The sequence below is a fragment of the Leptidea sinapis genome, chromosome 30, assembly GCF_905404315.1.
Source record: "Leptidea sinapis chromosome 30, ilLepSina1.1, whole genome shotgun sequence".
NCBI classification, from domain to species: Eukaryota; Metazoa; Arthropoda; class Insecta; order Lepidoptera; family Pieridae; genus Leptidea; species Leptidea sinapis.
The window spans coordinates 9,972,289-9,999,854 of record NC_066294.1 but is presented as its reverse complement, the minus strand read 5'-3'; the positions used below and the strand labels follow the sequence as shown (position 1 = coordinate 9,999,854).

The 27,566-nt window shown below is 37.4% G+C and overlaps 2 protein-coding genes across 2 annotated transcripts; one reads left to right on the top strand and one right to left on the bottom strand.

Moving 5' to 3' along the window:
- Positions 1–436: 436 nt before the first annotated feature.
- On the top strand, positions 437–26,068 carry LOC126973808 (sorting nexin-25-like). Its single transcript, XM_050821149.1, has 7 exons — positions 437–554; positions 1,420–1,537; positions 1,629–1,765; positions 4,586–4,733; positions 6,573–6,706; positions 7,727–7,875; positions 21,639–26,068. The coding sequence occupies exons 3-7, from the start codon at positions 1,699–1,701 to the stop codon at positions 21,729–21,731; spliced, it is 591 nt and encodes a 196-aa protein (XP_050677106.1). The 5' UTR covers positions 437–554; positions 1,420–1,537; positions 1,629–1,698; the 3' UTR covers positions 21,732–26,068.
- LOC126973807 (vesicle-associated membrane protein 7-like) lies at positions 12,061–20,503 on the bottom strand. Its single transcript, XM_050821148.1, has 4 exons — positions 20,133–20,503; positions 17,047–17,233; positions 16,025–16,083; positions 12,061–12,317 (listed from the first exon to the last, which is right to left on the bottom strand). The coding sequence occupies exons 1-4, from the start codon at positions 20,334–20,336 to the stop codon at positions 12,138–12,140; spliced, it is 630 nt and encodes a 209-aa protein (XP_050677105.1). The 5' UTR covers positions 20,337–20,503; the 3' UTR covers positions 12,061–12,137.
- Positions 26,069–27,566: the final 1,498 nt, after the last annotated feature.

Below are 27,566 nucleotides of genomic sequence, written 5' to 3'. Positions count from 1 at the left end.
AATGTATAGATGTACTCAATAAATATAACTATGTTTTTACTTATTAATTTACATTTTCCTGACTTACTTGTGTGAGGCATTTAGTAATTGACGTTTGTGTATTTTGTTGCATCACTTTGCATATATTGTAATTGAAATTATTTGTAAAATTTAATTTACAATTATAAATTGTGATACCATTCTGTTTTGAAAAGAGCAACCTTAGAGTTTCTTGCTTGTTCTTCTCTAAGGAAATCTGCCTTCCGAACGAGCTGTATGAAAAAATTTCATATTTCAAGTGTAATGCAATTTACCTACTCTCACTCAGAAGTTTTCAAATCAAAAATATTTATAGGCACATTTTGTACCGAATGCTTGATGTTATAGTTAAATAGTTGGTTGCTGATTAATGTAATAAATTGCTTATTTTACAGGAGTTACATAGAAAGCTAAGACCAATGTGTTCGGAGTTGAAAAATATAGAACTGCCATCAAATTCATTTAAGTTTATATTTGGAAAGAATGACAGGAATTCCTTAGAAAAGGCTAAAATTTTAATACAGAAGTACTTAGAGGTAAGTTGTTGTCAATATTATTATTATTATTATTATTATTATTATTATTATTATTATTATTATTATTATTATTATTATTATTATTATTATTATTATTATTATTATTATTATTATTATTATTATTATTATTATTATTATTATTATTATTATTATTATTATTATAGTGTTAACTTGTTAACTTACCAAATGTGTTTTTTTTTATGAAAATAAGGGACGAGACGAGCAGTACGTTTAGCTGATGGTAATTTATACGCCCTACCCATTACAATGCAGTGCCGCTCAGCATTCTTGAAAATCCCAAATTTCTGAGCGGCACTACATTTGCGCTCGTCACCTTGAGACATAAGATGTTAAGTCTTATTTGCCCAGTAATTTCACTAGCTACAGCGCCCTTCAGACCGAAACACATTTATGTTTACACATTACTGCTTCACGGCAGAAATAGGCGCCGTTGTGGTACCCATACCACTGGCTGTCCCACTGACATAGCCCAAATGATCTCCAAACTGATGTGGCAGTGGGCAGGGTACATAGTTCGGCGGACAGATGGCCGTTGGGCCAGTAAAGTCCTCGAATGGCGACCACGTACCGGAAGACGCGGTTTCGGCAGGCCCCCCACAAGATGGACCGACGATCTGGTTAAGATTGCTGGAATACGTTGGATGAGAGCAGCGCAGGACCGACCGTCGTGGAAATCTTTGGGGGAGGCCTTTGTCCAGCAGTGGACGTCTTCCGGCTGATGATGATAATGATGAAGTGATAATAGTTTTAATTGATTTTAAATGTCTACTTGGCCATATATCCACATTGCAAGACTCAACTAATCGAATTAAAATTAAAAATAATTTTTAGTTTGTTCTAGAAGATGACCGACTTAATCAGAGCGAGCCACTTTACACATTTTTAAATCCAAGCTCGGAGTATTTGAAGCAAGGTGATCTACCAAAGAAAAACAAGTTTTCCTTCTCAACGCTCTTTAAAAGGTAAGTCACGAGGTAAGCCACTTTACAATATGATATGAAGATTTTTTGAAATGATTAGATTTTTAATATGAAACTTACATTTTTTTGCTAGCAATGAAACGACGAGTCGTTCATCACAAGAGAAGGAGGGCTTCACACACAAGTCGGCGGATGATGATGAGATGTCCATGTATTTGGATGGGAATGGTGGTGATGGCTCTTGCAAACATGTAACCAACTCTATTCGAGGTAAGAGGAATGATGGTGAATCAAGAGTATTAAGCTATTACCGTTATTTATTTCAGCAGTACGGGATATGCTCCTTTATAATCTTTATCTCAATTCTAATATGTATAAATCCAGTGTCCTGATATTTGTTTTCAGTGAACTACTAAAATCATTACCTTACGGATTTTAATCGGATAACTTTATAGGATAGTTTTTATTTCGATTTGGGACCTGTAATAGAATCAGTACTTAGATACCGCTATGGCGGGATAACTGCTGACTCTAAGCAATGACGACACGATGACACACGACCACACAACTTTCAAAATTATTATTATTATTAGTGTGGGAAAGTTAGTCTTGATCAAAAGTCTGTCGCGACCGCACGTTTTTCTATATCTTCTATCTCTTCGTATGTTATTACTGATTTTGTGTTGAACAAGTGTCAGTTAATATTTGTTTTTTAAAAATTCAACTGAGACCCACCCCGTAACATAATTATTTTTATTTCCAATATTGGTATTGTATGTACATATTTTCTATGAGAGAATTTATTCACGCACGGTTTGACAGTTCTGCTGTGAAACAATTTCATTTCAACAACGGGAGCAAATAATTCCTGATGTTATGAAATATTTTTGACAAATTAATAAAAAACAGTATTTATTTATTATGTACAGAGCGTTATGTATTTGGGCGTTTGTTACGGAACCGACTAAAAACCTCCTCTATGTTGTTAGCCCTGAAGGCTTTTACAGCGATATAGGACGTGGGCCGTGGAGGCCGCAACAGATTACGCGACAGTCGCGGGGCGTCTCCTGAGGAGACTCGAACCTTGGACCGGCTGTGTAATGTAATGCAACTTGTGAGATAGGATAGTTTTTATTTCGAATCGTGACCCTTCACATTTTTAATTTCAACTTTAATTTTTGTATGAATAATTGTATGAAACAGATTTTGACGCAGTTCGACAGTTATAGGAGTGATAGTGCCATGTTGGGTCCTAAGGGACACAACCGGAATTAGATCATCGCCTGCGTGTAGACTGCGACAGCCATCCGCGAATCTACGCATGCCTGTATAGGTCCCATAGCGGTTACGCAGAGACTGACCGGCTCCTCGAGCACATCCAAATGGCTACAGATTCCGTGTTGGAGCAGTACGCCCACTGCAGAGATCGTGTTTCTTGGCGATTTTAACGGCCCCCACTTCGCCTTAGCATATGGTCTGACGCAACTGGTTATTGCGCCAACGCGAATCCCAGATGTGGAAGACCTACACCTTCACTGTTGGACCTTCTGTTGACCTCACATCCGGAAGGCTATCTAGTTTCCGTTGACCCTCCTTTGGGAACGTCGGACCACTGACTGATCCGGAGCACCGTGCCGATCACGCGCCTAGCACGGCCCCGTTTCTTAGGCTGTCGCCGCGTGTGGCACTATAGATCAGAGTGGGATGAGATGCGGTAGATTTTTGCATCCTACCCATGAAGGATCTGTTTTTCGCTGGGTGATCCAGATTCCAGACGCTGTTGCTGATGTGGTATTGCAAGGTATGGAACTCTTCATTCCATCCTGCTCTGTGCCTATCAGTGGCAGGTCCCAAACATGGTTTGACCGATCCTGCAAAATGGCCTCTCGCCGAATGCGGGAGTGCTATCAGGCTTGGGTTATTGCGGTGGTATCTAAGGATGTGAATTCCAGCTAACTTAAAAAACACTACAATCATGACTCCAGGTCCCTCAAAAGAGTTATTTCTGACGCGAAGTCGAAGCACATTGGCAGAATTGGCGAGAGACTAGCACACCTTCCCTCGGGAACTAATGCGTTCTGGTCGCTCGCCAAGGCTGTCCAAGGAAACTTCTGCCAGCCAGCCATCCATTCCGCCATTGGACAGGGACGATGACTCTCTGGCCCATGACGCGAAAGAGAAAGCTGATCTCCTTGGCTCCTGGGAAGATGGATCTTCGCGTCCAACTCGTCTCTGGATGACCAAGGTGCACCACCAGCGCGTATTCTGCGGTGCGAGTCATTCATGTCGGAGGTAAAAATCAGAGCGCCGTGGTGAAGGCGCTTCTCACCTTGGACATTCATAAATCGAACGGGGCCGATGGCATAAACCCGATAGTGCTGTGGACATGTGCTCCGGAACTGGCGCTGGTCCTTACCCGTCTTTTCCGGTAGGCGGCAGGCGTAGTCCCAAAATCATGGAAGGCGGCTTTAGTGCACCCGATCCCTAAGAAAGGTGTACGCTCAGATCCGTCCAACTACCGCCCATTGCCATTATCTCCAAAGTAATGGAGTCGATCATCAACCGCCAGCTCTTGGAATACCTAGTCCTCTAGGTATCCCAAGCTCCTGCACCGGCTGCCAGTACGGTTTCCGTCAGGCTCCCTCAGCTGGTGATCTTCTTGCATACCTAACCCATAAATGGGCGCAAGCGGTTGAGTCGAAGGGAGAGGCGTTGGCGGTCAGTTTGGACATAGCCAAATAAAAAAAAATAGTAAATGATCTTCCTAATCTTATAGAGAAAAAATATAAGGTAGTATTGTTTGCGGACGACACTGATTTTCATAGTGAAAAGAAACAACTGATCTATTTTTATTAGTTTTACTGTGCTAGGTACAGTTTTAGGTAAAGAAGACAACCTTAATGTTGTCAGAAAAGGTAAGAGTCACGCGATAGAAAGTGATGAAACTAGGTGAATAAAATGTAGGTTAATAGCGCTGTGCGATCTGAATTACACCTTATTTTATGGCTGCTAGAGTCCCTATTTCTTTAAATGATTTTGCGGAGTGAGACCTCCAAACTTGTACTATTATATATTTTTTGATATTACTAGCGGGTGGCATGGGTGAAGAGCGCGACAGTATAGCGGAGCCGCTTTACGCGCTCCTGAGTGAGGTCTTTGACATGAGGGGCGTGTTCAAATGGCTGAGGAAAACGCTCGTCACCTTTGTGCAGATCACGTACGGACGCACCATCAACAGGTTTCAGATTCCTAAAAGTTATTGTGTGTATTAATATGTATATATAAAATATATTTATCTATTTATAATCGCTTATAAAATGCTCACAGAATACCTTTATTTATTTATGGTGTATGTGGATGATGCAGCTACCGTACTCAATAACTTTTGTATTAATTTACATTTACTTTTTTGACTTACTCGTGTAAGACATTGACTATTTGACGTTTGATTGTGTCTGTTGCATCATTTTACATTTCATATATTATATTATAATTTGAAATGATTTGTAAATCGATGTACTTAAATGTAAATCTTAATATAAAAGAGTGGCAATGAGTTTCTTGCTACTTCTACTCATTAGCTCAACCCTTTTCGAAGTAGCGGTAGATTCAATAAGATTTTTTTTTTGACATTCATAAGTGTCGTTTCCGTGACCTACGTGAATAAACTGATTTTTGATTTGACAGGTGAATTCGCCAGTATAGTTTAGTCAAATAGTCAAATAGATAAAAATAAATGTTAAACAATAATAACTAGTACTAGCAAATGCACACATTGACAATGTGTAGAATATACCTTGCACAATGCTCAAAATGCTTGCGTTTAACAAAAAACAAAAGCTTGTTACATTTTAAACATTATCAACTTTTGATTTCTCAGGGTCCTCGTTTATATATAATTACCAAAGTACTCTTATGTTAAAAAAAAATAAAATTACTTTCAGAACTGTATGTCAAAACACCACACAGATTTCCTAAACTTACACAACTCTTGACTTCTTGGCCGCGGTCCAAGTTTTCGCTCCAGTTTAGGTGACAATACATTACTTACAAGATTGAACCAATATTTGAACCGTCTCAAGTCGCTCACATTCCGACCTGTATCTGAGATATTTTATTGAAAATCTTTCATTTATTACCATTTTAGACTATTGTTTCATTTCTTTGAATATTTTAATCATGTTTTACACTACTATATACTATACTTTAAGTTTAGTAAAAAAATAAATACAGAATAAACTATTATTTATTTTGTATGTTGTCTTAGTACAAGATAAGTACTGTAATACCAAATACTATATAAACTCTACTGGGTTATTATGTATAGCTCTTGACGATTCTCATATGTGTCAACCTTTTTGAAGTGAAACTTCTTTAGAATCGTTGTGATTTCAAACCGGATGCAACGGAAAAATCGACAGGTAAGAGACACAAATACAAAAATGTGTAGGATGAAGCCGGCAAAGAATGAGACAGAAATATACATACTATTTTATTTTTATGTATGACGGGAGTAGGTATACCTTAATATAATATTCTTATGTCATACGCACGACTTATAACTGCATAGACACCAGGAGAACATAAATGTAGTAGCGGTGTTAGTAATGTCTTTCATAGCGGTTGAAATCATGTGTCATCCTAGCAACATGTACCAGGACTTCATATGCAGTTTAGAGGTTCATGCACAATGCAGGTTTCACTTCTGACATGTGTACTTTGTACACACGCAATTTTTTAAAAGCGCAATTTGTTTGCAACCAGCACACATTGAAACACGAGCAAATGTACAAGCTTTTTGCGACAATTTAATATTTTTTTTATTTAAAAGATACCTGACTTATATACAAGACTTTCGAAATTGTTCACGTAATGCCGAATTGTTACGAAGCTGTATGTATTAACAAGGTAGAGTTTCTATAGTATTTCATAACACTTAGCTACATAAATACATACTTATAAGACATTTCTCTTGTCAGTGTGTCAAGTGCTTTTAGACTTACATTTATAAGGTTATAATGTTTTTTGGTCCTTCGAACCTGTTTTCAATGTATAGTAAATATGTATTTTGTAATAGGCAAATAAAGGAGACAATATCTTGGCTGTTCTCGGAGCAAATGCTGCATTACTATACGAGTATAGTGCTGAAGTCCTGGTGGCCCGGAGGTGTCTTGTCCGAAACTACCTCTTATAGAAACGATAGGGATAAAGGTATATCAGATTTTATAATAAAATATTCTGAAAAATGAAAGTATAAATGTTTATTTAGGAAGACTTTGGCAAATTAATAATTTATTTGTAGTTATAAGTGATATTGCTTACCTATATAGTTTCAGTAATACTTTTCAAAGGGACAAAGGATTAAAACGCGTGTAATTTAAAGTATAATTATTAAGTTACATTTTTGGGTTAATTAAATATTAATTAAAATGTAACTTTTACGCAAAAACCTATGTAAATATAGCTTCAATTACACGCGTTTTAATCCATTCAAAAGTATTTTATTTATATTTGCAACACTTGCGTTATTAATGTGGCATTAACCAAAGAAAATACTAGTTTCAGTGAAAATGGTGCTTAGATTTAAGAAAAATTGAATAAAAGTCATGTATTTTTTTTTACAATAAAAATGAAATAATTGTCAATAACCTATTTAGAGTATATTGATATTGTTTAAATAGTTTATGGCTGCTATCCCAAGAAATCGCTAAAATAGTTGAAACCATTTCTTAACGGTTTATATAAAGCTTTTATTTTTACAAAAAATAGTTATGTCTACAGAATATGAGAAGAAAATTCATTTGTATCTTTAATAGACATTACGAAAAAAATCATCAAAGTAACCCTAACTTTTACAGTTGGAGCCATGTTAATCATTCAATCTAGATAAAAATAGAATGAAAAGTTATTAACTGTTTACCAATACTATTAAACATGGCATAGTTTTGTTATGTTTGTAAAGAAAATTGTATTATGTTTGTAATCAATTAAAAATGCTTCTAATTCTGAATTAAAAGTATGGCCATTTTGTACAGGAGACGTATCCTAGCTCCTTTCGATTCCTCAAGGCCATTGGCTCGGTCCCCAGCCTTAAGTGAACACATTAAAAAAATTTAATGACTTATTTACAATGAAAATGAAATACACGCTGATTGTTTATAAGTATAGTTTTTTATTAGTTATTAATTTTGTTACGTTATATTAAGGTTAGAAAACATTTTTTCGCCATAGAGCATACCCGTACATTGGCGCTTCAGCAACTTACCGAGAGTATAGTGGGGGCGCTATCGTCGCTAGTGGGGGCTCACGCGGCAGCCGGCGGGGCCCACAAGTTGTTCTACACGTTGCAGCAGAGTACACACAACAAGCAACTCTGTTACGTGAGTTTACGATCTACAATCATCTCTCTCTCTAGTCGTTCCCTCATGAATGAGAATCGTGGTCATCAACAAGTGGTCCACACTTGGAGTGAACTATTTGTTTCCATCGGCTTCTGACCATCGCGGCCCTGACTACTGAGTTAAACCTCGGGGACCTGGAGTCTTTTATTTGATCGATCTACAATATATGCATAATAATATATCTGACGAAGGTTTTCAACCAGTGTGTGTTGCCAGTGATGACTTACGGTACGCAGACGTGGTCGCTAACTATGGGCCTTATGAGAAAGCTCACAGTCGCTCGGAGGGCAATGGAAAGGGCTATGCTCGGTTTCCCTGAGATGGAATCAGAAATAAGAAGATAGGATAGGATAATAGTAGGAAAACCAAAGTCACCGACATAGTTAGATGGTTGCGAAACTGAAGTGGCAGTCGGTAGGGCTATGTGCCCTCGACGGACAGATGGCCGTTGGGGCAGTAAAGACGCAGTGTTGGTAGGCCCCCCACTAGATGGACCAACGAGCTGGTCAGGATCGCCGGAATAGGTTGGATGAGGTCAGCGCAAGACCTATCGTCGTGGAGATCTTTGCGGGAGGCCTTTGTCCAGCAGGGTACGTCTTCCGGCAAAAATGATGATGATGATTTTGAAGATACACACTAGCAGACTTAGTCCTGCTCGCTTAAATGTCATTGCTTGTCACCCACAAGCGGTGGATTACCCGTCATGGGGCGGGTCGTATCCTTCCCTAAAATATGGTCGAGGAAGAAGGTGGCTGATCCATGCGTCATGCTCGTGACCAGGCGCCACTTGCTGTTGCTTGATGATCCTGTGTCCACTGACTTTAAATTGAATAATTTATAAATTATCGCAAGAACTCTTGCCTTTTTCCTTCTGTCGTTTCCTTTTCCAAAGTGGTGGTATAATGTTTAAGTCTTCGCAGTCATAAGTATCAGTTTTTCACCTAATTAAGTAAATGGGTTTGGATTGATTTGAATACTGGACGTCGCAGGTTGAGGGTGCCAGGTGGGTGTAAAAAGATCTCCCATGCAATGCAGGCAACAATAAAAGTGAAGTGTAGGATTTTTTTTTATTTACTCAAGTATTTTGGCGTTAACAAAAAAAAATATGTTTAGCTAAATGTCTAGAGGATATAAACCACGAGTGAATTTTCGAAATATTAGTTTCTTTGTCTTCTTTATCTGCGAAATGGCTTGAGCTATTTTGACAGGAATTTTATTGTCGGATAAATCTAATATAATAAGAGATAGCTTGGGTTTATTTTAGAAACCTGATTCCTGCCGCCGAATTCCACCTTCCCACGACACGCCACAAGTTAGGATATCATCCTCACCATCTGGATGTGTGGCGGTCCTCCACAGTGCGGTTTTCAAGGAGCTTTCTTTCACGTACTACAAAGCTGTGGAATGAACTTACGCGGTGTTTCCGGGACGATACGACATTGGTACCTTCAAAAAAGGACGTACACCTTCCTTAAAGGCCGGCAACGCTCCTGTGATTCCTCTGGTGTTGCAAGAGATTGTGGGCGGTTATTCCATAAAAAAAAATTAAATGACTGTTATATTATGTAAATTATATAATATAAAAATGGCCCGAAAAGGCCTTTTGCTAACCCAGAGGTTCAATCCCTTTTGGGCCTTGTGCTAGGTATACTCTACACTTCGTCAATGTGTGCGTTTGCTATTGATTTAATATTCAAAATACGAAGGAGCTAATGCCAAGCGTGGCTGACCGATTACGACTTGGTAACACAATCGGTTACAGTAACTATAGATTCGCTTTCCTTTTAATGCCTACTACTCGACTTAGTCGAGTTAGCAAATCTTTTGTGGGGCGATGTATATGCTTTTACAACAGGATCCCAGAAAATGTTCAAAGCAAAAGTTTTACGTTATTCAAAAGAATTGTTAAAAAACGTTTGTGTGGTTTACCACACAATGTTACTTTAATTGTGAAACATATTTTTGATGAAAACAAAAAAGCCCGCTGAGTTTGTTGCGCCCATTCTCGCAAGTTCTGGTCGTTGTCGAAAGCTGCTCTTGGTAACTTCAACCAGCCGTCCATGCCGCCGTTGCACATGAGGAATGACACCCTGGCCCATACGGCAAAAGAGAAAGCCGATCTCCTGTGCACTCTTTTTTCCTCCAACTCGACTCTTGACGACAACGGAAAAACACCGCCGACCATCCCGCGGTGTCAGAGCTCCATGCCTGAAGTACAGTTCCGACAGAAAACAGTTAGGCGAGCTCTGTTTTCGTTGGACGTCAGGAAGTCGAGCGGGCCGGATGGCATTTCTCCAATCGTGCTTAGAACGTGTGCCCCTGAGTTGACGCCGGTGCTAACGCGTTTATTCCGGCACTCTTATTCAAAAGGCGTAGTCCCTGATTCATGGAAGTCAGCCCTTGTCCATCCGATCCCAAAAAAAGGAGACAGTTCGGATCCGGCAAACTACAGGCCTATTGCTATTACCTCCCTACTCTCCAAAATTATGGAGAGCATAATTAACCGCCAGCTCTTGGTATACCTTGAGGGTCACCAGTTGATCAACGACCGGCAGTACGGCTTTCGCCATGGTCGGTCGACTGGCGATCTTCTGGTATACCTAACACACAGATGGGCGGCGGCTATTGAAAGCAAGGGGGAAGGCCTGGCAGTTGGTCTGGATATAGCGAAGGCCTTTGATCGTGTATGGCACAAGGCGCTCCTCGCAAAACTTCCATCATTTGGGCTTCCCGAGAGCTTATGCAAGTGGACCTCCAGCTTCCTCACTGGGCGCAGCATACAGGTCGTTATCGACGGTTATTGCTCGAATCCCAAGCCCGTGAACGCTGGAGTGCCCCAAGGCTGTGTGCTATCTCCCACGCTGTTTCTTCTGCATATCAATGATATGTTGGACACCGCCAACATGCATTGCTATGCAGACGACAGCACTGGTGATGCCGTATACACGGGCCATGCAGGTCTCTCTCGGGAAAACGTCGACCAGTGCCGGGTGAAACTTGTGTCTTCTATCGAGTCCTCTCTCGAGAAGGTCGCGGAATGGGGTAAGTTGAACCTTGTCCAATTTAACCCCCAGAAGACTCAAGTTTGCGCGTTTACCACTAAAAAAACCCCATTTGCCGTATCACCGCTCTTCGAGAACACTTCCCTTAAAGCCTCGCCTAGTATCGGAATACTGGGTCTCGAAATCTCGAGCAATTGCCAATTCCGTGGCCATCTGGAGGGCAAAGCCAAACTGGCTTCAAAGAAACTGGGCGTCATAAATAGAGCACGGCAATACTTCAAGCCGGCCCACATTCTAGCGCTCTACAAAGCGCAGGTCCGGCCTCACATGGAGTATTGCTGTCATCTCTGGTCTGGCGCACCCCAGTATCAGCTCGATCCATTTGACCGCGTGCAACGCAGAGCAGCTCGAATTGTCGGGGACCCAGTACTCTGTGAACGGCTGGATCACTTGGCGTTGCGTAGAGACGTCGCTTCATTGTGTGTCTTCTACCGCATTTATCACGGGGAGTGTTCCGAAGAGCTGTTCAACCTGATTCCTGCCGCCGAATTTCACCTTCGCACGACACGCCACAAGTTACGATATCATCCCCACCATCTGGATGTGTGGCGGTCCTCCACAGTGCGGTTTTCAAGGAGCTTTCTTCCTCGTACCACGAAGCTGTGGAATGAGCTTCCTTGTGCGGTGTTTCCGGGACGATACGACATGGGTACCTTCAAGAAAAGCGCGTACACCTTCCTTAAAGGCCGGCAACGCTCTTGTGATTCCTCTGGTGTTGCAGGAGAGTGTGGGCGGCGGTGATCACTTAACACCAGGTGACCCGTACGCTCGTTTGTCCTCCTATTCCATAAAAAAAAAAAAAATCTTCTCAGGCCTGAGGCATTCATTTTGGAATGGGTGGTAGATTTTGTTTTTGACTTTCAATAAGTGATTTCACATCCTATTTTGAATAAAAATATTTGAATTTGAATTTGAAATTTCCATCTTTCTGTATCTCCGTTAGAAAATTTATTCGTTTCGCACTCTTTATTCGTCTACATGTTAGTGTATAGTAAGTTACGGTGTCAATAAACACAACCTTTGAATATCTGCGTTGTGTTGTAGTGGTTCTACGCAATTTTTTAGCTTCACCGCAAGAGCGTCGAATAAAAGTACATAAGAATTTAAAAACTAAAAATGTTATATTATGTAAAAATTAATAAAATATTATTTCTTTAAGGATTAAAATTTACAGTTATTTTATCGATTGATCGTACGCAATATAAATAATACAATAATTGCAGTGAAAGTTACAGGACTTATTACATAGAGTACTGATAGACCAACAAATATTACTGCTACGAACACTATTTGGTTGGTCTGTCCTTTGTCTTCGGCCAGTGTGACTTGTTGAGGTTTCTCTTCAACATAAGACGTTGTCTGAAAAAAAAATGATTATTTACAAAATGCAATTATATTTTTACTATGTCGACTTCAAACGTATAGGTATTATAAAACTAGGTGTTAAGTATTACGTAAACTTCACTGCGTGAACTACACAGTGAGTTACCATGAGCGTGAAACTAGATGGCGCTGTATTATTAAGATGGTATTTTTCTAAACACGCTTTAAATATTTTTAGCCGTTACATAGGTTAGTTGTATTTTTTGAGTGAACAGTTGTTTTTATGTGTGAGTGCATTAGTTGGGAAGTGTATATTAGGAAAAAGAAAAAGAATTTTATCTGGAACATTTTGAAGTTGATGCCAGTTTGAATATAAAACTATACATAGATTACATTTAAAATAATTTCTAATGTGATGAAGTGGTATTAAATGGTAATATTAGTTTTCTCAAACATGCATGGAAATATTGTCATTATTTTCGAAAAAAGAAGAACGCGAAGTATCGAATTTTCGGACAAAGAAAATCAAATACATTGCAGGAGCGTTTTTTGAATTTGGAACATTACAGCGCTGCTGCAATGTTGTATGAAACGGCGTGCTGGGGTTATTAAATATTCCTTGATCGGATCAAAAGAGTTCAGAAAGAAAAATGCGTTTGCCTGTCAGCACAGATGATGTAAAAAAAATTGGCGGCAAAACTGAACATTCTTCTTAATTTGTTATTTACATACCTACTTAATAAATATAAATTTAATAATAATTAATATGAGTTCCAACGGTTAAGAGAGTGAAATGCAGATTAATCAATCGATCTTAAAATTAAAATCAGAAGACAAATTGGCAAGAACCTGCTTCCAGTGAAGTCAAAAGAAAAATACATTAAAAAATATGTAAATTTTATGAGTTGGAAAAACGAGAAAAAAGGGAACTTTTTCTCCCAAACAGTATTTTTGGCGTATTATAATGAGATTGCTAAAACTAAAAAGACATCTACATTATGGGCAATTTATTCCTTGCTATAATGTACAGTTAATGTTGAAAACGGCATTTAATTGAAAAATTATGGAAACTTAACTACTTTTCTTAAACGACAATCGACCGGATTCTTACAAGAAATCGAAAATTTTTACTGGCGAAAACATTAATCAATTTTTAATTAAAGCCCCAGATGATATATATTAAGCGACAAAGGTAAATTTAATTTAATGTATAATATAAAAAGTGTGTCTTATTTCCCTGCAGTCTTTTGAGAAAAGTACTATGTATGCCTCAGCGGAAAATGGCAATTGCTTGTCTCGTATTTAGTGAAGGCCGAGACGTACTCCACTTGCAATTGCCTATTTCCCGGCCTTTGCAATAATGTACTATTGTACATTAACGAGTGTAATTTTTGATGATAGTCAGGCATAGTAATGCTCATGCAAAATACCATATTAGTCTCAGGTAAAAATCGCCACCAATTTGTTAGGTTAATTTTTAATCAGTTAAAATACATCTTATCATCTGTCGCTTCGTTGAATTCGTAGCCTTGTAATTGCTACACTATCGTTACAGTAAATTCAAATTCAAATACAAAAACACTTTATTCATGTAGGTCACGGAAATGACACTATGAATGTCAAAAAAAATTGTTTCTTATTGAATTTACCGCTACTTCGTAAAGGGTTGAGCTAATGAGAAAAAGTAGCAAGAAACTCATTGCAACTCTTTTAAGTCAAGATTTACATTTTAGTTGTTTTACAAATCATTTCAATTACAATATATGCAAAGTGACGCAACAAAAATACTCAAAAGTCAAAAACTGAAAGGCTTACACGAGTAAGTCAAAAAAAAAGAAAAAAAATGTAAATCAATACTTATAAACACAAGAGTTATTGAGTATAGTAGATGCATCAATCCACACATACCGTAAATAAATAGAGGCATTATGTGAGCATTTCATAAAATATATAATAACTTTAAAGGAAATAATTATTATAAAAAACACATCAAGCAGACCTCCCGGTAACAAGATCATCCAGACACCACGAGTAGCACCCGTTCACGAGCATGACGCATGGACCAGCCATCGTCTCCCTCGACCATATTTTAGGGAAGGGAACGACCCGCCCCACGTCGCCGCTACAAGCAGAGGCATTTAAGCGAGCATGACGATGCCTGTCACGAGAAATCTACCGAATAACAAAACAATGTTCATCTACATATTATGCAATACTTACTAAATGCCTCTACTTAAAATTTTGTTTCAATTTACATGTCATAATTATTATTATTATTCTTATTAAAATTGATTAAAAAACAGAAACAATATTAATATTTAAATTATATAACTATAATGACATTTATCAAACTGAGACACACATGTAACAGCCCAGCAGCTCAGTCACCTCTGAATGAATTTGTGACTTTTTTGAAGTCGACTTACATGAACAGCAAGTCTGTCCCTATTTCTAGTATTGACATTATGAGTGTCACTAAATTTTTTAAACGAATTTATATTTTTTTTTACATAAACAAGGTTTTCATATATGTATTGCGATGTCAAATTCAAAACTTTTATTTCCTTAAATTTTTCCCTTAGTGACACTCTTGGTCCTAATTTATAGATGGCACGAATAGGTCGCTTCTGCAGTGTGAAAATGGTGTTAACATCGGCAGCATGTCCCCAAAGTAAAATACCGTATGTCATCAGACTATGAAAATAGCTAAAGTAGACCAGCCTCGCGGTATTTTCATCCGTAACTTGCCGAATTTTTTTAACTGCGTATGCTGCAGAACTAAGCGTTTTCGCCAAATTCATAATATGAGGACCCCACTGAAGTTTGGTATCTAAGGTAATCCCTAAGAATACAGTTGTATCTACAGGTTTCAACTCATCGTCTTTTACTACAATATTTGTGTCAACCTGTCTAACATTAGGCAGGGAAAATTTAATACATTTGGTTTTTTTTTTCATTAAGAAGGAGATTATTCGTAGTGAACCATTCCACTACTTTGGAGATAGCATTGTTCACGTCATTAAAAGCAGTATGCTGTCTATGTAGTTTAAAAAGTAAAGAAGTATCATCTGCAAACAATACTATCTCATGCTTATTTTGTACAAAGTAAGGTAAATCATTTATGTATACAAGGAATAGGAATGACCCAAGAATCGAACCCTGTGGAACGCCCATGGTAACGGGAGATCCAGCTGACCTCTTACTGTTCACTTCAACCATCTGAACCCTGTTGCCCAAATAAGACTTCAGAAGGCTAAGCGCTTCTCCCTTGATACCATAATGTACAATTATCCCAGGCTTCAAAAATTTCCTGAATTAGCTCAACACCAGCATCTGTTGTTGAGCGACCCCTTGAAAAACCAAATTGTTTAGTGCTCATTAAATTGTTACCATAAAAATGATTAATTAAGTAATTTCTAGGGTTCCCACTTAAAGAAAAAAAAGGAACTATGATAATAAAAATAGAACCATACTTGTTAGATCATGAAAAGGCACATTAAATTGGAACTCGATAAGAAAGCCGTCACAACTCGAAAACTTCAGATCTCTTTCGTTCGCTGTTGTTCGTTATATGTGATGTAAATTGTACATTGTATCATCTATAATGAATTGAACACTTATGTGCACGACCTTAGTTTGATTTAAAAAAAAATTCGAACGAATCTTACTACTTACGTAAATTTTTTTTTTACCCTAGTTGATAATTTTTAATGTGTTTCAAAGTATAAAGTTCACATACTTACAGTGTACTTTAAGTTTAGTTCGTTTTCTACCAAAAGTATTTTCTCTCCCAATATGTTTTCTGAAATTATTCATAATTTATAGAAATAATGTATGTAGTTAGTATAATGTCGTAATTCTTAAATCTATAACTTGTACTGTCTTAGTAATAAACGCAGTGTAAAGTTACTCTGTTTAATATTACTACTCCCTGTCAAGATAGTGACAAAACGTTTTAAATTTGGAATAACTATATTTCGTGTTTATTAATAACACCGATAGGGAGTGGGTGCCATTGTTATTACACGCCAGCCTAGCGAAACTCTCTAAGAAAAAAGCGATTCACTCAATTGTATGAAACGTGCAGTCATTGAAAGATTGACAGATGACGGCTATAATTTTGTAAAAAAGGGAGATAGCCGAAATCAACTAAGTTTTAAGCAACTGATAGTTTTCAAACTTAGCCGGATAATACTTTGTCGCCAATCGCCATACTGCAATTACTACTATTTCAAACTTATGTCACATTACTGCACGTTTCATACTAAATTAAAATTAAATTTTTACTTAGAGAGTGCCGCCGCTTATTACGTAGTATTAGCTAACTACGGCGCCCTTCAGAAAGAAATACAATAAGGCTTACACATTACAGCTTCACGGCAGCAATAGCCGCCGTTGCGGTACCCATAATCTAGCAACTTTGCCCTGTACTTTCCCCGAGGCGTAAAAAGAATTCGGGAGTGTTGTAAGAGAATGTGGGCGGCGGTGATCACGTAACACCAGGTGACCCGTACGCTCGTTTGTCCTCCTTTTCCATAAAAAAAAACAAGCATCCTGTGCAAAGGAGCCCACTGGTAATGTGCGTGCATTGCTCAAAATCGAGGTTCACTCTAAACTCAATTTTTTTCGACGTTTTCACAGCTCTCATAGTCTCCGTATAAATGATCCGTATATATTATGAGCTTATATCAATTCGCTACTTGTACATTGTGAAATAAGTCCTAAGTTTTGTCCTTTAAGGTCCTTTGTTAATAAAACAGCTTACCACTACTATCGACAGCAATGGTATTGACCTCGTCTAATTCCCCATTCCTCACAACAATAGTGCTGTAATCCTCATTATATCTGAACATCTCTTCAGCCATTACATCTGCGAAGTTGTTTTTAAAATCAGTCCTATGTCGCCGTCTTATTTCATTTAAAAATAGAAATGCTCTTGATCTCTGGCATGTCTGAAAGTTTATTAACATGTTGAATGTCATTCGTATGACTATTAAAAATGGCGAGACGCCTTCGAGTTCAACTTAATGATTGCGTGTTTTAATTGTTATTTATAATTTTGTTTATTTTTAACATTTATCAGCAATTTTTTGACGGGCGGTTTAATTCTAAATTTGCCCACGTATCAACGTTCGATGACCTTACGATATTTTCATAATGACACACCCATGATATGATATAAGAAGTAATCGAGTCTATTAATTTATAAAACTACGGTTTAGTTAACGAATAATATAGATTACTAGCTGACCCAGCAAACGTTGTATTGCCGATATTAAAATCACGATACAAAAGTAACTGTTGATCGTAGATGGGTGAAAATTTGAAGTTGTATGTATTTTTTAATGCTGACTCATAATCAAACAAATTTAAAAAAAAGTCGTGTGGACCACCCTTAACATTTAGGGGGATGAAAAATAGATGTTGTCCGATTCTCAGACCTACCCAATATGCACTCAAAATTTCATGAGAATCGGTCATGCGTTCGGAGGAGTTCAAAGTTTAACACCATGACACGAGAATTTTATATATTAGATTGTAGTACTTAGTTGCAGACCGACTTAAAAAGAAGGTAGGTACGCAGATAATTTTGTGGTGAAGAGCACTCAATTGCCTGAAAAAAATTATGAGCCTCTCAATTGTTTTTAGGTAACTTTGTCTAGTGAACCGTATATTGAGGCGGTAAGGTTTTTGTTAATCTTAATTTATTTATTGAGGGTTTGATCACAGAGCTAACATCCCACCCGCATATTTATCATCAATCATCGCCTATCTAAATTGAACCAACTTACACATAATTTTAGCTTCCTCCTAAAGGGGGAATATTTTATTCTTACAGCCTCGATTTGAACACATTCCACCATAATATGGTATGCATCCTCAATTCCACCGCATTCTACACATAAAGGTGAGGTTTAACTTTACCCATAAAGTACGCAAAGTTTTAAAGAGTGTAATATGTCCGGATCGACGGGAAGGTTTTAATTTGAATTTATAGATAGCAATTATAAATACACATATTAAAAATAATTTAGAATAGATTTAAGTGAAACTATGGTATTTTGTACCGTGGTTAATATTTTTTTTTGTATATATTGTACGTTTAAATTCAATTAGGTTGGACGGTTCAACGAACCGCTGACCACAATTACGAGGATTGGAAAATATGAATTGCACGTTTTGTCCTTATTATGTGAATCTACCTAAACCTCGGACTCGAACCGACCTGACCTGATTGGTGGTGTACGTATTATTAATGATGTAATGGTCGAGGGTGATCGATAAGTTAACCCGCGTACCTCCGTTGGTGTCAAAAATATAAAAAGGCATAAAAGGCATTGTTTTCTCAAAATTGATTCCTTTAGAATTCTTTTTGATGTCATTTCTAATAACTTCTAGATACTACCGCTTCGGAAACAAATGGCGCTCTGAGAGAGAAGAAGCGGCGCAAGAAACTCTCCCAGCATTCTTTTTTTGCGCTCTTTCCAATATAAATATACAATATTGTACAGTCATTTCTATCGCTATAAAATAATTACAATCTAGTCCCAGGCTGTCCGATCATTTAGATTTTCAGCAGAGGAGTAATTGGATTTATGACAGAGGATTTTTTTTTATAAAACATAACTACTTATATAACGTGTCTAAAAGTTCACTTTGATGTCATTTTACTGATTAGGTAACGTACTTTCGGTATCAGTTTAAAGTTTTTAGGGTTCCGTAGCCGTTTGGCAAAATATGGGAACCCTTATAGATTAGTCATGTCTGTCTGTCTGTTCCTCCGTATATCACAGCCACTTTTTTCCGAAACTACAAGAACTATACTGTTGAAAATTAGTAAGGAGATGTATTCTGTGAACTGCATTAAGATCTTCACGCAAACATAGAAAAAAACCGGTTTGGGGGTTCCCCATACTTAGAACTAAAACCCATTTTTTTTTTTATTAAACCCATACGTGTGGGGTTTTAATGGATATATCCTAAAAAATGATATTGAAGTTTCTAATATCTTTTTTTTTTTTTTGAAAATTGTGTAGATCGGGATCTAGTAAGTATTTTTTATAATACGTCATATATTGTATTATCTATAACTTAATTGAAAAAAAAAAAATACACTATTATTAAAACATCGATCAAAGTTACAACGAACTACAAGAACTTTTATATTATGTTACTTGCTGCTACGGAACCCTTCATGGACGAGTCCGACTGGCACTTGGCCGTTTTTTATATCTGTAATAGTTACGGAATAATCGCCTGGTCACATACACTTAACAATTACACCTGTATAACGTAATACATTGTAAAGATTATTTTGACGTAGTCTTCTTCTTGAGTCGTCATTCTTGAGTCAAACTTTGTTCTCGATATAAATATACCAAATCTGATAATTCTTCCTGACCGTAATAAATAAAAATATAATAAGTAAAAGGAATCGACAAATTCTTCACTTTCACAGAGAAATCCTTAGAATAAGTTGAAAAATCAAGTCATTTTAATTATCAATAATTTTCAAATTGATTTCAACGAAAAACCCTAGCTTCAAATAATTCAAAGCTTCAATAATTTGTAGTATGATATCACCAAATAATAAATAAAATCATATTAATATAAATAAACGTATATCCAATGGATTTCAGCCAAATATATAACGAAGGTTATTTTGGAGAACCCCACGCATCTCTGCATTATATGAATTCGAGAATTTATCTGTTCTATTTTAGGTTAATGTATTTTAAAATACTGTTAATATAACTTTACGATTGAAACAAAGAGCTCTTTGACATAATGTTATTTTTTTTACTTGAAACAAACGGGATATTTAAGTGTATATAATATATAGTTACTTACCCTATCTGTAACACAAAAATAAAAGAGTCTGTCCTCAACGATGTAATGCAGCAGATATTTTCCATGCGAATATGTCATTTTTCGATTGTTTTGCGGAAGTTTTATAAGCATAGTTTCAACTATTTCATCGAAGTTGCCCTCGCAGCTTGCAAATTTATTCACAATAACTCTATCACACGCGAACGCACTGAATAAAATCGGCATTATTTCATATTAATGTTGAAAAGTATTTTTTTTTATCACGTGTTGAAAGTTCGTTTAATTTCGCTCGGATCACACATTCTTCCGCAAAGTTGTTGTATCGTCTGTTAATATGTGTGGATCGCGTTCTTAATTTAGATAATATCTTGTCCGCGAGAGGCGACGCAATTCTACAGAATCTCCTGTCACATCTCATATTCATGCACTCTTTGATGCTCAGCAATGGAATAGGAATAGAAGAATATAGTCATAAGGAACTACGACACGGGGAGAAGGAGGAATTTTCTAGAAACTGTGACAATCATGATGCTAACACGAGGAACAGACATAAACCTTTACGCCTTCTACGCAGCTAAGTCGAGTTAGTAAGTCTTTTGTGGGGCGATGTATATGCTTTTACAACAAGATCCCAGAAAATGATCAAAACAAAAGTATTACGATATTCAAAATAATTGTTATAAAACGTTTGTGTGGTAAAGGTTACTATAACATTAATGACTTTCTTATTGATTCCTCAGATTGGGAATTGAGCGACCGCCCTGAGGCTATTAAATAATAAGTTTAATTATACAATATTACTTTATAAACATATTTTTTATGAAAAAATAAATCGCATCGTCCCGGAAACACCGCAAAAGGAAGCACATCCCACAGCTTTGTTGTGCGTGGAAGAAAGTTCCTTGAAAACGCCACTGTGGCGGAACGCCACTGTGGCGGAACGCCACACATCTAGATGGTGGGGATGATATCCTAATTTGTGGCGTGTCGAGAGAGGGTGGAATTGAGCGGCAGGAATCAGGTTTAACAGCTCTTCGGAACACTCCCCGTAATAAATGCGGTAGAAGACGCAACGCCAAGTGATCCAGCCGTACACAGTACTGGGTCGCCGACAATTCGAGTAAACATGATAACTATGAATATAAGAAAATATAACATATTGAGATATTATGCAAAAATCACTTTCCCGCTCGTCCCTCCCGTGTCTTTTACCCGTGTGTGCATGCCCGGTTAAGCATAAGCAATGGTAGTTGAAACTTGGAAAAATCCAACTAGTGCAAAAAGTGTAAACAAACCAATTTGTTCAAAATGGCCATTTTGGCACGTTCTAGTAAACAAACCTTGTGGTTGCTGAGGAATAAAATTTCTAACGCCGCCTTTGTGCTTCAGATGAAGTTCTAACCGATTTCCTGCTTTTCGTTTGGAAGGTCATGAAATCATATGCATCTTACCATTTTCTGATAAGTTATTTACCTACATGAATACATAATTGCAAAGTTATTAATTAAATATTTTGCTATCCAACAGGAGATCCTGGAGCTAGTTCTTCTCGAAGTGTTCCCTGAACTCAAGCGATACCATGCGGCGTCGCTGAACGAGGCCAAAGGATTCCGACATTAATTAAGTACACATAGGTAGTTAACGTCGGCACGAGTCGTGAGCACGCTTCTCATTGGTGGGTCTGAGGCGCACGTCGACACGACAAACCGCTCATTGGCATTTCAGTCGTGAGCGCGCTTCTCATTGGTCGGCCTGAGGCGCTCGTCGACCCGACAAACCGCTCATTGGCATGTCAGTCGATGTCGTCATCTTTATTGGGTTTTCACGTGTCATTCAGTCCTCTACGAATCATTTTCAGTGCTCACAGCTCGTGTCTATAATCTTGTATATATATACTGTTATTAGGGTTGCCAAGTTTTTCTAAAACAAATAGAGTATGTCTGATTTCAGATAGTTTATACTTAGTTTTTATTTAAATAGCACAGATAAATGAAAATGGTATATAACAAAAATTTTAAAATTATTTTTTCCGCCAGCAAATTGTCACAATGACATTTTGTTTTTGGAGCAGCAGTCATGATCTGCTTTTGGGTTCCCCCAACCAGTATATTATTTATTTCTGTGAACAGGTTGTCTTTTTTGTGGTATCTTAAAATGAGTATCCCTGTGCCAAAAGCCAGTATTTTATGTAAAGTGAGTATTTGAGCGTACTACCTGAAATAGAGTACAATATTCTATTTTAGAGCACAGTGGCAACCCTAACTGTTATCTTCTACAGGGACTCTATCGAAGTAATGTTGCTATGAATCTTTACGCTTACATTTTAAACGGGTTTTAGACAATGTGCTCAAAGCATGTGTCGAATAGTTTTGAACTGATTTTCTTTTATAACGGTTTCTCTAACATAAATACATATTATTATTTCGTAATTATAGATTACTAGGTTCATAAATACACTTTTTAATTTCGAGTAAGTCTATTATAGGTAATATAAGAAATGCAAAATAGTTCAATTCATTAGCACTTATAAATAGAACAAAATCCTCAAATTTTGGTAATTATGCTGTATCTATGTAATCTATCTACGTAAATTAGAGGATTTTTGAGTTAACTGATTTTTCTATGACCTTTACTATGTAAATAGCACGCATATGTCTTAACGCACAGATCATAAATTATCACAGTTTTGACAGTATTTTTTTAATGTTTGGTATTTTTCCTCATTTCGCATTTGTTTTTTTTGAAGGGTATCCATATTCAGACCTGCAGGAAGTATTATTTAGTTGAGAAGACCAAAAATTTGTAGTTACCAGCAACTGCGAAATGTTGCAGAGAAAATACAATTTTTTACTTTCTTAGTTATATACCTTGTTTTATCCTCTCTACGTACGTAGGGTTTTCATTGAAAAGAAAGAATGAATTTGTTGCCGGGAGCTTTTACTAAATCTAGTTTAATTTTTGATATAGTCTGTATGTCGAATCTCTTTATGGTGCACACCAAAAAATTCCTGCACAGTAGCTACTACGGCTTCATAATCTTCGAATCTCTGTTCTTTCAAATAATACTTCAACTTTGGAAATAGCTAGATATCACTACGGGCGGGGTCGGTTCAACATGAAAGATCATTAAGTATTTGGAAGCTAGCATCTCCATTTGCAGTCATTCAAGGACGAACCACGGATCAAGTGGGCCGAGGCATTATCTTGATGGAACTATACGGCTGAATGACTCTCCTCAATTTTTTTAAGGCGACACTAAATGCCAGCAACCTTGAGCGATATGAGTTCACGGCTGCCGGCTCACCATCTATCTAACAAAGTCAATATTTTCAAAATTCTTGCGTGGAAAACAGTTTATATGCTTACAATCCTTGTTATTAACTACTAATCTGAATAAATGAACCTACACAAAGAAGTACAAGCTATAAGAATAACTTTTCTGAGAGAAGTAACAAAAAAATGCGTCACGCCATTCCAAAAAACTTGTTTAACTTCAAAGAAATGTGGTAGTTCAAAAAGGCTCGGCAGTGTTAACTATAACCAACAGCAAGCATTAGCAACCTACAAATAAGACTTAAGGATATGTGTAACAGGATTAAGTAGTGTTCATAGCTCGAAATGCTATACTTTCACCACAAAACTTGTCTAAAAACACCATGTTTGCGTGTTTTCTGCTTACTCTTCGCCTTAAGAATTGGAGATGACGGTCTTTTCCTAGTAGACTGTTGGTTAGTCTCTGAATTATCCATTGTTTTCAATGGATTGTGAAGTCATGTTACATCTTTCGTTTTTAATCGCGCAAAGAAATGTTCAGAGTCTTCTTGTAACAGTTCTATAGAAGCTCAAGAAATGTCTCATTTATTTTAGTTCATCGCTAGACATTCTGGGAACTCAGCGCGCAGTTACTTTCAACATCCCAAAGCATTCGTGTATTTTACACGAGTCGAAATCTTTATTATATACGGCTATTAAAAGTACGACGAGCAGAAATAACGATTGTTTCATCTCTTTGAAACCATTTTAAGATTCTCATATTTGGTGGATATTCTTCCACGTTTAAATTCGTCGCACCAACGTGCAACCGTAGAATATGGTGATGCATTTCCACTCAAATTATCCTATAAATCTTAATTAACTATCACTACTGAAATATTTCAAGCAAATTAGGTGTCTGTATTCTCAATGACCGCACGCAATTCAGTTTTATCCATTTACATGACAACGTGCTCTCTAAAAAACTGAAAACTAATAATGTTGTTATTTTTTTTCTTTTCTCAATAATAATCTCGCAAATATTCCAACTTATGTTTACTTTACCAACCAGAGTTATTTTTTTTAGTTCTGAAACCTCATTCCAACTATTTATTGATCAACCCTCATATGCATGTTTGAAGTATGTTTTTGTATCAATAATTAAGACTCAACCCGCATGCCCAATACCGGTATCATCGATATCTCGATGAATTTGCATGACGGCTATTAAGAATGCGTTACCTTGTTTTAAATGATTTTCTCTTATGCGATAGTAGTATACATTTTGTCTCGTTCATTTTACATTCTCGGTGACATTTTCCTTCGGGTCCGAAACCCGAAAACCACACATTTGAAATAAATGCCATATTACATTTGCGATGAAAAATGCGATGCGGGACTCGAACCCGCGCCTTTCGGTTTCCTTCCGAGCGCTTTTATCAACTGAGGCAACCGTTTGAGTCGTAAATCTTATTATGTCTTGTTCATCTCTCAGGTTGTAGCTTCATCTACAGGATCTACTTACAGTTGATATACTGCTCAACCCCAGTAATTGGATATTACGAAAGTTGACTTGAGATGTCGCTGTTTCAAATTGAAACAGTTTGTTATTTTTATTATTGGTATTAATACCAGAAGTCAGGGATATCACTTTAAAAAATCAAATTGTTTAAAGGCCATATTTATATGCAACACTCTGTATAGTGTTCATAACAACTGCGTCAGTGTGTGCCAAGTTGTCGCTCTCTGTTTCACGGTTACTGATGTATCAGTAACGCATTGAAAATGTCCTACGCGCCACTGCATCACATCATGTTCGCTATACGATCGTTTGAAAATGATGCCGCGACCTAAACTAAATATTGTTTCAATAAAAAAATTTATTTATGTATCCGGGGCCAAAAACTAGTTTTGGCATCGGCAACCCAAGTGGCTGGTCCATTGCCACTTCTGCCACTGCCCTTCAGCCAAATGCTATCATGGATACGCTCTCTCACCAACGACCTACACAACACCCGATGGATGATTGTCTCATGCTGCGGACATTCGAAAGAAGCGATAGGTACCTGCACTGTCGCCCAAACTGACACGTCAACTTATCAGCCTCAACAGACATGACATCCGTATAATGGTCGGCACCCTAACGGGTCACACATCAAAAAAACAAGCACCTTTTCACAATCGGCGTAATCGACAATCCTAGGTGCAGAGGCTGTCTAGCTTATAATGTATAATACAGAAGTTTTACTCAATAACACCATTTAAATAAATAATTTACTTTAGAGAACGGCTACTTATATTCATTTTAAAACGTACACAATTTGTAGCTGCGTTGGATTCGTAACACATTGTAAAATTAGTTTACGTACCTGCTCACAGCCGAGGCGTATAACACAGCAAGTGCCATTTTCACGTCACTTACTAGTTTCCTTATTGCTGTAAGCTCGAGGTCGAATTTGATAAGGACCAATGCCACCTTAAAACTCGTACGTTGAAAGAAGATAAAATTACAAACTTTGTCCTATTTTGGTGTAATATTTACTAATGTTTTGTGCTTCTATTATTTTTCTTCATATATAAGAGATATTTTACTCCTGATCCCACAAAGAAAGGAAAATGAGACTGCAATAAAAGCAGCACGCGCGTCCCGTAAATCGATTGACAACTGACTAGATATCTCTAGATAGACCTCGAGGATTCTGCATGGACGTTGACCTTGTTAGACCAAGACCCAGTGCTAGTTCCCACACTGCTGGTTTTTAGCAAACATTTGTTCATAATGTTACAAAACGTGTTCGTAATGTTAGTAAACATTTCTAAACTAACTTATTTTTTTTTATGTAAAAGGAGGACTCCGAGCGTAGGAGGTCACCTAGTGTTAAGTGAAAACCGCAGCCCACATTTCTTGCAACACCAGAGGGATCACAGGAGCGTTGCCGGCCATTAAGGAAGGTGTACGCGCTTTTTTTGAAGGTACCCATGTCGTATAGTCCCGGAAACACCGCACAAGGAAGTTCATTCCACAGCGTTGTAGCACTTGGAAGAAAGCTCCTTGAAAACCGCACTGTGGATGACCGCTACACATCCAGATGGTATATATTAACAAATAGTAATTAATAAAACATTAATTTGAATTTGTTTATAAACATATATTATCCAGGGCGAGAGCAGGGTATGCGGAAAGCGTACGACCCGTTCTAGCGAGCTCCGAGCAGTGCAATGTCATGGTGTGATGTTTTCAAATGTTTGTAAATATATTCCATCAGTAGAAGTATTGAAATTTAAAAAAAAAAAAGATTAATAAAAAAGCAACCGACTTCAATAACACTATTCCAAAACAATAGAGATAATATGCACTAAAAAGTATAAAAATAATTGCGTATTTGTATTAATCTAATTCTAGATACGATTATTGTTATTTTTTGAATCGATGTTCTCCCGCCGCGGCCCCGCTCTCGCCTCTCGCCGACTCAAGTCGCGCGTGCGACTCAAGCGCATCTCACCTGTAACTATGTACGTAGTTACAAACCTACCTTCGCTAATACCGACGTTCTGAGGTAACACACCGACGAATTAAAAACCTCCTCCTTTTTTGAAGTTGGTTAAAAACGCCCAACAATTCCTAACATTTGTTAGCAATTATAAGTGTTTGTAAATATTTTATAACAGCAGTGTGGTAACAGCATAAAGTTTTCTCACGGTGTTTTCGTTTCGCCGTAAGAGAATGAACTTATATAATATGATATCGGAAAACCAAAACGCATTGTCAGTACGTCTGATAACGCTGTCTGTACCTGACATATTGATAGTTCGTAGTCTTTAGATTAAGGATTGGTCTCCGCTGCGCTCCAACTAGTACCGCACCACCTAAGAACAATAGCTGTTTTATTACGGCAACTCTTAGATGCTTGTGTGCGTGGCATCTTGACACTCAATGGCATCTTACAAATTTTGTAACATACGCTTCGCCGTATTTTACATTGAAATTAATAAAATACAAAATACTTACTGATGACATGTGATCCCAGTGTCTTTCTTATTTCTTGTAGTATTATTTTACATAGCTTTACTTCGGAACTCGGTATTTTAGTTTCAATAACAGCACATCAACGTCACACATTGTTCGAGACTAACTCGAGTACGCCTACTTGGGCGAAGTATTAGTTGCCGCACTTTGCGATTAAGCCTTGCAGTATCTAGTTG

Bases quoted from the DNA above. Each gene is read 5' to 3' on its own strand.
- LOC126973808 (XM_050821149.1), top strand. From the start codon at position 1,699: ATGTCCATGTATTTGGATGGGAATGGTGGTGATGGCTCTTGCAAACAT. The intron at 4,734-6,572 runs GTTTCAGATTCC...ATTTTGTAATAG, and splicing joins TACGGACGCACCATCAACAG to GCAAATAAAGGAGACAATAT. The intron at 6,707-7,726 runs GTATATCAGATT...TTTTCGCCATAG, and splicing joins TAGAAACGATAGGGATAAAG to AGCATACCCGTACATTGGCG.
- LOC126973807 (XM_050821148.1), bottom strand. From the start codon at position 20,336: ATGCCGATTTTATTCAGTGCGTTCGCGTGTGATAGAGTTATTGTGAAT. The intron at 16,084-17,046 runs GTAAGCTGTTTT...GAATAATTTCAG, and splicing joins CATTGCTGTCGATAGTAGTG to AAAACATATTGGGAGAGAAA. The intron at 12,318-16,024 runs GTAAGTATGTGA...TTTTTTTTTCAG, and splicing joins AACTAAACTTAAAGTACACT to ACAACGTCTTATGTTGAAGA.